This window comes from Panthera onca, chromosome B1, assembly GCF_046562875.1.
Source record: "Panthera onca isolate mPanOnc1 chromosome B1, mPanOnc1 haplotype 2, whole genome shotgun sequence".
NCBI lineage: Eukaryota > Metazoa > Chordata > Mammalia > Carnivora > Felidae > Panthera > Panthera onca.
The window spans coordinates 34,925,080-34,935,477 of NC_138342.1; the positions used below are offsets into that span (position 1 = coordinate 34,925,080).

Sequence of the window (10,398 nt, forward strand, 5' to 3'; positions counted from 1 at the left end):
GGATTCAGGTGGGCTTTTCCCATTTGTGCCACCTATCTGTCATGTCAGGGATAAATAAGCCTAGAGGTTGACATCTACTCTTGACATCCATTCTGATCCACTGGCCGATGTTCCATTCTTCATAGACATAACTGTCTTTTTTCCTTTTGTGTTCCATACCTCTGCCTCCTCCTTGTCTTATTCACTTACCAGAAAGATACCATGAGCTATAAATACGCTGCCTTGCAGAGAACATTCTCCCTCCTCCTGGGGATCCCAAAGCCTGCCCCCTTTCAGGCCTTGAACTTCATTTCGAACCTGGCTGGGATACTTATCCCAACACCACTCCTCCTGTTGCCCTTTCTAACTTTCACTTCCCTTTCTGAGTCTTTTTGCAAAATGAGATCTCTTCCCGGGTCTGGAAAGGTATGATTTTGTGGGCTGAAATGAATTCTTCCTCTTGCAGAGACTGTAAAGAACATGGGTTGTAGAGACAAACCAGATGAGGTTGGCTTCCTGCTGTGTGATCCTGTCCATGTTACCTAACCCCTCTATGCCTCCTAAGAGGAATAACCCCAGTTTCCTCCTAAGAAAAAAGTGGGAACAGTATTTTTTCCAGGGGGCAGTTGTGAGGACTAAATGCTTTAAAACTTGTAAGCTTAAAAATGCCTGGCATAGGGGTGTCTGGGTGGCTCAGTCAATTAAGCATCTGACTCTTGATCTTAGCTCAGGTCTTGATCTCAGGGTGGTGAGTTCAAGCTTGAGTTGGGCTCCACATTGGGTTCTGTGCAGGGCACGAAACCTACTTAAAAAAAAATGTCTAGCATATAATGAGCACTCAGTAAATATTAGTAGTTATTTTGTCAGCCCTTGGCTGTGACTGTTACCCTTAGCAAAGCTTTGCATATTCTTCACACTCTGTGTTCCTGGGCCACTGACTTCAGTGACAATTGAGGGCTCTTTTTAACCTTCTGAAGCCTGGGCTAGAGAGAACAAGAAAGGATCTAGAAGTTTCTTCGTCATCATCATCATCATCATCATATCTGACATTTGCTGAAAACTTCCTGCTATGCTGGCTGCTTGTACATTTTATTTCATTCCACCAACAACCCTACAAAGTCTGTATTATTATTCACATTTATAGTTGATGCATCAGGCTCAAAGGGATTAAGTTACTTGCAGTCCAAAGTCATGTGGATCTTTTCCCTGAATTGAGGATCATCTCAATCTAGTCACAGGCTGTATTTCTAAGGATGTGGTATGGCCAGAGAGAAGCAACTGGGTGAGTTGTAGACAGCTACTATTTGCTTGGTTACCTGCTGTCCTCAGAAACCACTCTCTGGTTCTCTGTACTCAGCCATCTTGAAGGAGACTTGGCTTAGAGGTGGCCATCTGGCATCAGCTCATGCAGCTTTTGTGAAGTCACATGTGGTCCCGCAGTTGCCAGGAAAAAGGATGCCTTGATGAGCCAAAATGCAAATTCTTTAGGAGAGGAAAAGTGGAAGTGAGCTTGTTCACACTGTGCAGGGCTCCAAGGAAATGACACAACTCAAGAGACACAGTGTCCTGCCACTAGGCTCCATCATATTACAAGGGCATTATTTTGCATTTGATCATAAACTTGCCTCCTAATAGTTTGCCTCGTTGACCAGTAAGAGAGGCAGAGGTGACCCAAATTAAAAAAGAAGTTAATATTTAAAATACTGAAGCTGGGTGCTTCCAGACACTAAAAATGCAATCCGTTGGGAAGCCAAGGCAGTACGGGGATGGGAAGCATGTATTATTCCTCATTAATCTCCAGAGTTTCCCTTATCCTGGAGCTAAGTTGCTCAAGCAAGTCAAGGCCAAGAGAAGGGAATTTGGGGATCTTCATCTAGTTTGCACCCATCTGAAAGGATTTCTAGGACTTTCACTGAGGTTTCTAAAATCTCTACTTTGGCTATTTGTTTTTCCTCTTCCTTCTTTCTCTTTTGTTCCTCTTTCTGCTTCTTGTTTTCTTTCTTTCTCCTGGTCGTAAGTTGTCCAGAATGCCTGCTCACTGTTCTGGCCATCAGCTTACAGTGGCCCTCGATGCCTAAGGGAAGGCTAATTTTCTTCTAGCCAAGCCTAGGACTGGGTTACCTGGACTTTGAATGTTCTTTTCCTCTATAAATTCCTGTCCTACTTCTTGCCTCTCCTAGACCTTGTAAATTACACTTACAATCAAGGGATGGGGTCTAAGGGATCTTGCAATTGTTGGCATTTTAGATCAGCACAATTAATGCCATTTCTTATGGAATATTGTCTTGGGAGTTTGCATAGAGCATTTAAAAAGATTTAAAAAATTTTTTTGAATGTTTATTTTTTTAAATTTTTAAACATTTATTCATTTTTGAAAGGCAGAGGGAGACAGAGCTCGAATGGGGGAGGGGCAGAGAGAGAGGGAGACACAGAAACAGAAGCAGGCTCCAGGCTCCAAGCCGTCAGCACAGAGACCGACGCGGGGCTCGAACTCACGGACCGCGAGATCATGACCTGAGCCAAAGTCGGCTGCTTAACCAACTGAGCCACCCAGGCGCCCCTGTTTATTTATTTTTGACAGAGAGAGAGACAGAGCATGAGCGGGGGAGGGGCAGAAAGAGAGGGAGACACAGAATCCAAAGCAGGCTCCAGGCTCTGAGCTGTCAGCACAGAGCCTGATGCGATGCGGGGCTTGAACTCACAGACTGCGGGATCGTGACCTGAGCCAAAGTCGGACGTTCAACTGACTCAGCCACCCAGGTGTCCCAAAAACAGATTTTTTAGACTACTTAAAAGTCCTTTAGAAACACTATTAGAAGTTAGATAAAATCCAAATGTTTAAAAATTCTAAAGGAAACCTGCCTGATTTGCTGAAAGCCATATTTGGATGCCTAAGGTGAGAAGCTTTGATAAATTCAAGCCAGATCAGCAGCTAATCCTCAGGCCAGAGGAAGCAGACTATGGACTCTCCTCAAATGAGGAGAACTGAGTCATCTATTGGTAAAGCCTGGAGAAGTACCATACAGGCTTCTGCTTGAAGAAGGTTGACCAACCAAACAGTTCAAGGAAGAAGCAGATTCCATTTTGGGGCTGTGATGATGATTCCCTCCTTTCAAAAGGGGATCACTGAAGCTGCCAGCACTCCCCCCTCAACACACACACACACACACACACACACACACACACACACCTATTCCCAAGGTAGTCCCAATTCTGGAACCTTCCTGTTTGGGTTTCTTACAATGTTGTTCAGTGGTTCTCATATCCTCTATAGAATTCATTAAAACACATAAATTGCCAGGCTGCACTCCCAGAGTTTCTGATTCAGTAGATGTAGGATGGAGTCTAAGAATTTGTGTATCTAACAAGTTCCCAGATGATGCTGATGCTGCTGGTCCAGGGACCATACTTTGGGGGGACCAGTGGGGTAGTTAATGTTCAGGCTCTGTAATTAGAGTTCCTGGGTTCAAAGGCTGGCACCATCACTCATACAGTAGAGACTCTAGAGCAAGTTAACTTCTTTGTCACTTTAGCATCTCATCTGTTTATAATATAAGAAAATGAGTATAGGAATATTACCTGCTTTGTGGTGTTGTTTTGAGGGGTAGATGAGATAACGCATGGAAAGCACAGATAGCTACATGCAAGTGCTCACTAATTTCGGTTGTTGCCAGTGTTATGTCTCCAAACACACCAACCTTGCAGAGCTGTTCTCAGGCCAAGGCCTTCCGGATCCACTTGCCCACACAGAGACCCTCTGGTGTTCCCGGGTGCTGGCATTCTGCAAGGCTTAAGGAGGCTCTACCATTCAGACCTTACTAGATGCCCTTGGTCCTGAAAGCAGCTGCACACGGAATCCTCACTTATGAGTCTTTCTCCAAGCTGGGTATTCAAAACCTACTTTTGCTGTCACTGAGTCCCCTGGCCTCAGTGTAGGCATCCATGTGAACATTTTTATCAACGCCCTAGTTGTGCTTTTATGTTTGGTGACTGCAAGACAAATAAACACAGACCAGAGAATCTTGCCTGCTATCCCAAGCACTAAATTTTATATTGGCTGAATTTGGATGCGTGCATTTAGACTCCCTAGTCTGCTTGGGTTTCGAGCTACAGTGGCTTCTAGATATTTTGTACAATTTCCTCTTCCTCTGTCCTCCCTTATAATTTCTAAAATTAAATTTTAAAAAAAATCAAGGAAAAGTCAGAAGAGTTCAATTGCTAGACTTGCTTTTTGTTTTTATTATCAACAATCAAGTTAATGGTACACTCTTGGAAAACTATATGCACATGTAGAAATATTTCCCTTTTAAATAGAAGCATTCATTATAACACATATAAATAAATTTGAAAATCTGAAACATAACTTATGACGCTTATGTTCACAAACATAGTCCAACAAGAAGAAAAAAGAAATCAGACAGACATGCACCTGATAACAAAAATATATACCATTGTCTGAACCTTGGTCTCTCTAAACACAAAGGAATTGAACCCGTGAGAACCTTATTACTCCATAAAGACACGCCATAGAGACTACAAGAAGAGAAAAACATTATACGGTCACGTAGAGGAGACGGTCTGTACTGATATTAACACGATACAATTGAGTCACAGAACACAGTTGTAGAAAGACACGGAAAAAGTTAAAGCCTCAACATTCAACTAATATCTATAGTTTGTGCCTTTTAAAATAAAAACAAAAACAAAAACAAAAAACAAATTCCAACAGAGATGTCTAATCTGCTTGAAGAATGGAATCATCAATATACAGTCCATCCACCATACAGGATGTGAGTCCATTTCCTATCAAACAGAAATGCAAACCGAGACACTTCTGCAAACTTGTGTGCACGCCTTTCTTTGCTCGGTAGGTTTCTCTGCAGCCAGTTGCGTGGACTGCAATTGACTCTAATCCAAAGCAGTGCCAAAAAGTTCGGTAAAAGCTGGTGGAAGAAGAAAATGCCGGTGGGAGGGGTGTGACAGGAAAGAAAAAAAAAAGGGAAGAATTGCGAAATAGGAGACCGTTCGCAGAGTTTGCGGATGAAAAGGCATCTCATGTATAGGGCATCTTTCAGGGCCGAGTGGCTGCAAAGATTCGGGGTTGGGAGTTGCAACTGTGTGGGGTTCCGATGCGCTAATGGCAGGATGGTGTTGGCGAGGTGGGACAGGCAGGTGGGAGCGAGGAAGTCACCTTGGCCGCGGGGACAGTCTGCACGAGTCATCGCCTCAGCAACCCGAACCCAAGGACACGAGGGGAAGGGGGGCTGGAAGGCACCCTTACTTTCCCTTGAGGAGGAGCCCCAAGGGAGTCTGTGCTGTCAGGAGGGCGCAAATTTGGGGGTTCACAAGATAGAGCCCTCAGACGGTGCTAGCTTCAGCCTCCCTTCTTCCCCACCTTACTTGTTTTCCCTTGGATTTAAAAGCCTTTCCGGGTTGTTTGCTTGTTTTTAAAGTGATCTCTGCCTTACTAATTTTTTTTTTTTTTTCAGTTGAGGGGATTGTTTACTTTTTTCTTTTCCTAAGCAAGTCGCTGAGTCGGTTGCGCCCCCCCCCCCCCCATCTCTCCCTGTCACCTGCTCGGGCCACAGACACACATTCCCCGAGACAGACATATACCGACACGCAGACACAGCCCCCCTGAGAGTGCCCCCGAGTCCGGGCCGCGCTGCACACACCCCCCCGGTCAGCAGGCTGAGCCCTGGCCGGTCTGCGCGGCCCCGAGGCAGGTGCCAAGCCAGGGAAGTTTTGAGTTTTGTTTTGTTTGGGGGTTCACGATAGGGGGAGGAGTGGGGTTGAAATGGGGGCGCCATTTTCTCTTTATTCTTATCGCGATAACTTCGGGTTCTCGGTGAAAAGCCGCGGCAGCAGCAACGACAATAGGCTTGGGCCTACCCGCTCGCCCGCTCGCCCGCCCGGACCCGGCTCGCCCGCCGCCGCCGCCGCCGCCGCCGCTGCCGCAGGATCGCAGATCAGAACATACTGCTCTTCACTAAGGCGGCTTTGGCACCGTTGGGTCTTTGGAGCGAAGATAGGACACTGGCGAAAGGGCCCCCGAGAGAATCCGGGATGGAGGTGATGGGCCCGGGGCCGGGAGCCCAGCCTTGTCCAGGGCCCCCGGCTGCAGCCAGACCCCCGGCCGCTGCCGCCGCCGCCGCCGCAGCAGCCGCCGCCGCAGCCGCCGCCGCCGCCGCCGCGCCTCCCTTGCCGGGTTCACCTCCCGGGCCCCCGGGCCCCGCAGCCCCCGGGGCTCCTGCCGGGCTGGGCCCGCCGCCGCCGCCGCCACTCGCCCCGCAGCTGGGAGTGGGGTTGGGGTTGGGGCCGGGGCCCCCAGTGCTGTCCGGGTCGGTACTCTTGGCCTCTTTGCTCTCGTCGTCCCGGGACGAATCGGACTTCTTTCCCGAAGAGCCGTTCTTGGCCGCGGCCGCGGCGGCCGCTGCTGCCCGCTCCTGCTTGCGGAACTTGGCGCGGCGGTTCTGGAACCACACCTGGCGCAAGGGGAGAGGAGATGCGGTGAAGCAGCACGAGAAAGCAGGAAACCCGCAAGCCAAGCGCGGAGTAGGACGGCTCACGTTCCGCATCTGTTTGTTTTAAACTCCTCGCGCGACGGGGACCCCTGCGCGCACCCCGCCACCAAGTTCGCCCCCGCGGGTGCGTCTTCGGAGAAACTTTCTTAGGGTCACCTGAGCATGCCAGGAAGAAGGCGGCTTGCAGGAGATGTTAAAAGGCCCCCTGTCGCCGAGATTCCCTGAAAGGGAAGCCTTTGTATTGGCCGGCCTTTGCTCAGTCAATTTCTTGAGCCACCCCAAACTCTCCATACCACTCTAGGCCGCAGGTCTAAGGTTAAACCCTAATTGTTTGAAGGAGGGTATCTCTGGGTTTGACGCTCGCCGCCCATCCTGGCCTTTGAGCCCGAGGTAGCGTACAATGGGGCTCATCTGGAGTGGCGCCTGGCCAGCTCGTGAGTGCACCTGTGTCCCTAAAAGGTTAGGGTTAGCCGCGGTTCATGACCTTCATGGAGTCGCAGCCCCTTTGCAAATGTGATCCCAGTCATAGTTACCCGGGAAAGACACCTATACTCCACGGTTCCAAGTTAAAAGAACTTGAGTTAGGAGGCAGAAAAACAAAAACAAGAAACCCACGTATGATACGGGGGCAACGTCTGCACCCCCGCCACAAGGCATTTCCTGTCCCCCAAAGCCCTGCTCATTCACGTCCCAAGACCCCGAAAGTCTCTGCAGGGCTACCTGAGGTGGAAAACGCTTTGCAGCTGTGCACGTACAAACACGAGCGCACGCCCCAACCCTTCCTCGCGTGCACAGCCCTTCTGGAACTTGGCCTCTCTGTTCGGCCCTGGAGTCCCAGGCCCTCGTGTGGAGAGGCCCGGGTATTCCGAACCTTCAGGAGCACCGCCCGCTCCCCGCCTCCGTACCCTACCGGGCCGGGTGTGGCGAAGCAGGGTCGGTTTCCGGGCGCGCATACCTGGACTCGCGCCTCGGTGAGGTCGATCTTCAGAGCCAGCTCCTCCCGGGTGTAGATGTCAGGGTAGTGCGTCTCTGCGAAGACCCTCTCCAGCTCTTTGAGCTGCGCGCTAGTGAAAGTGGTGCGGATGCGCCGCTGCTTGCGCTTTTCGTTGAGGCCGCCGTGGTCGGTGAAGAGTTTGTAAGGAACTGGGGGACAACAGAGGGGACAGAGTGTGAGCGATACTGTCTGGAGCGCACGGGCCGCGGAGCCGGAACGTGGGGACTCCAAGATCCGGTAGCGCTGGAGCGGCCACCGACGCCGGCGCGGGAGACTGGCTGAGAGGAGCTGCGGAGAAAAACCGTGCAAATTAGTTATATACCGAAACAGGCAAACTCCGGGCTTTGGCAGGGTCCCTCTTGGCACGAGCACTTTTGGGTGGGTTAAAACAGCGCGCCGGAGACGACTGAGGGCCGGGGCACGGGATAGTGCTTTGAAGAGGAAAGACGAGAGAGGAAAAAAAGTCCAAAAACATCAGTCGGAATATCAGGGAACCAGGGAAGAAATTACCCCATACTCCCACTGTTGGAACTTTTCAATTCTCAGAAGTTGACCCTGCCCAAAAGTTGGGGGAAAGTGCTGCAAAAAATAATGATAATAATAAATTTAAGAAATAATCATAAAAATGACCAGCGAAAGAGGTGTGAGCCGCTGTCGGTTCTTAAAAAAAGAGACACTGCCAGTAATGAGCTTTACTCTTTGTTATTTAATTATTTTCTAAGCTTTACGTCTCATCGCAAAGTAAATAAATTATGCCTATCATTTTGGCAGCTTAAGATAATTTTGTTGGCGGTTCGGGTGTGACTAGGATAGTGTAACCCTGTAAGTGAATTACCCCTCCCTGCAATCGCTTCTAACGTGATAAATTCTTTCATTTGTGTAAGCAAATTTCGTTTGGTAAATACTAAACACATTTCCATTTTCAAATGCAATCAAGGCTTCCTATATACGAGCGGAAAGGCGGCTTCCTCCGCTGAGAAAGCTGGCGGTCCTTACCTGCGGCGTACGGACTGCTCTGGTGGTCCCTGAGGGTGCCGAGGCTGCAGGATCCCGGCGTGAGGGACGGGCAGCCGGACGTGGCCCCAAAAGTGGTCCTTATCGGGTTATACTGGAAGCCACTGGCCTGGCTGCAGGAACTGAAGTCAGCATAGGCTGAAGCCAGGCTCGAGGTGTCCATCCCAGCCATACAGGACTCGTAGGCAGAGGAATTGAGGTAAGAATATTCCATTTTATACATTGAAAAGGCTCTGGATGGCTCAGCCAAGTGGAAAAATGAAATAAAAGATGGGTATGGAGAAGGTGGCTGGAGTGGGGAGATGTGCACAGCTCAACGCCTGCCTCCAAACTGGCCTCCTTACTACCAGCAGAGCCTAGTTTTATGAAAAAGCCTCCTATGAGATGCCTTGTCTGAGGTCTCTAGAGCATATAGTCCTCATAATAAACTTGGCTCTTTCCACTTGGACAATAGCAAAGCGGTTGGTCTTATTGCTGGCGCTTTTTACATGACAATAACTCATCCGTCTATTGGGCTGGCACTGGGGAACTGAGCTGTCCAACCTCCCTATCATTGATTCCTGCATCTCTAATTAGAATTTAATACCACACCATTACGCACTGAGCCCCTGATCCTCCCTTCTAACCAGCTCCCTGCCCTTTAATTCAATCACACTACTTGGAAATAATGAAAGTTGGGTGACGATTCTCCCTGATCCAATTTCCCCGAGCTTTTAAGCCTTTTTAACTGATCATATACCTTAGGCATAAATTGAGATAGTGTGTGTGTTTTCCCTCTTCTTCGTCCTCTTTTTTTTTTTTTTTTTTCTCCCCCTCGGTTAGGGAGAAGAAACCTTGATGTCATAGAAAACCTGTTTTGTAAGAGCGTTACACGCTCAATTTAACAACAAGCCTACCCCCCGAAGTGCATGAAATGTTATAAAGGACTGGGACATTGGCAAGACTCAGGCGCCCTGTAACATAGAGTAAGTGGGCCAAGGGGGTTTATGTGAAGGATAAGCGGATTTCTTTAAAATACACCTGGTAGAGGGGGTTTAAAAAAAGAGAGCATCTTATAAATTGCATTTCTCGTCGCTGCTTAACGTGCTTTTTCTAGAGACTCCGCTTACACAGCTGTTTAAAAAATAAAACAACATCTGAGTAAAGCTCTTGAATGTGAAACATCTGGCTTGTCAACCGATGGCTTCTTTGAGGTCCGCTCTGGGTCTTTCTGCGTTAGCGTGAGGTTTGCATTTTTGTTGGTTTGGCAGTTCTGTGCGGTTTTGATTTTAATTACTCCATAGCTGGCAAGTGGGCAAGAAGTGTCCCCAAATGTGTCTCCTCTTCCATCCCTCTCGGGCACTCTCCTCTTTTATCACCTACACTTTTTCAGGTGCCCACAGCCCCCCACAGACCCGGGGCTTCGAAAAGAAGATTCCTGTCTGCTTGCCCTTCAGGTTTGTTGACTGCAGTGAGCACAATCTTTGCTCTTTAAATGCCCAGGCTGCAGGTCGGGCACTTTCCTTGTCCAAACTCCTCAGGCTCTTGGGTGCTGGCAGCAAGGTGCAGACAAAGAAGCGAGGGTGATTTGTGGACCTCGGTGGCCCCATGATTTAAGCGGAGGGTAATTTTCATTTGGTTCGTTAGGCTCTAGCAGAATAAGGAAAACTATTTCATTAAATCCTTCCTCTCGGTGGACAAGAGGAGGAATGCTTAGTTGAATCGCCGTGTGGTGTAAACAAACCCTGGATATTTTATATGAATTAAATGTGTAGATAATTAGTTTTATTGCATTCATTACCCCCTTTATGTGCTCTGTAACAAGTCAGTAATTAAAGTAACAAACTCATAAAGTCTTTATAGGGGCATTTAGGCGTTCAGTGTTTGCCAAACTAAGTGGTTTAATTC

At 48.5% G+C, this 10,398-nt stretch overlaps 1 protein-coding gene across 1 annotated transcript; it reads right to left on the bottom strand.

The window, feature by feature from the left end:
• Positions 1 to 4,211: 4,211 nt before the first annotated feature.
• Positions 4,212 to 8,944, bottom strand: PHOX2B (paired like homeobox 2B). The gene is made up of 3 exons (XM_060655975.3): positions 8,494 to 8,944; positions 7,459 to 7,646; positions 4,212 to 6,464 (listed from the first exon to the last, which is right to left on the bottom strand). The coding sequence occupies exons 1-3, from the start codon at positions 8,732 to 8,734 to the stop codon at positions 5,949 to 5,951; spliced, it is 945 nt and encodes a 314-aa protein (XP_060511958.1). The 5' UTR covers positions 8,735 to 8,944; the 3' UTR covers positions 4,212 to 5,948.
• Between the last annotated feature and the right edge of the window lie 1,454 nt (positions 8,945 to 10,398).

What these genes read in the sequence shown, in the direction of transcription:
- PHOX2B (XM_060655975.3), bottom strand. Translation starts at nt 8,734, where the DNA reads ATGTATAAAATGGAATATTCTTACCTCAATTCCTCTGCCTACGAGTCC. An exon ending in GAGCAGTCCGTACGCCGCAG is followed by an intron (nt 7,647 to 8,493) that starts GTAAGGACCGCC and finishes GTTGTCCCCCAG; the next exon opens with TTCCTTACAAACTCTTCACC. An exon ending in TCACCGAGGCGCGAGTCCAG is followed by an intron (nt 6,465 to 7,458) that starts GTATGCGCGCCC and finishes CCCTTGCGCCAG; the next exon opens with GTGTGGTTCCAGAACCGCCG.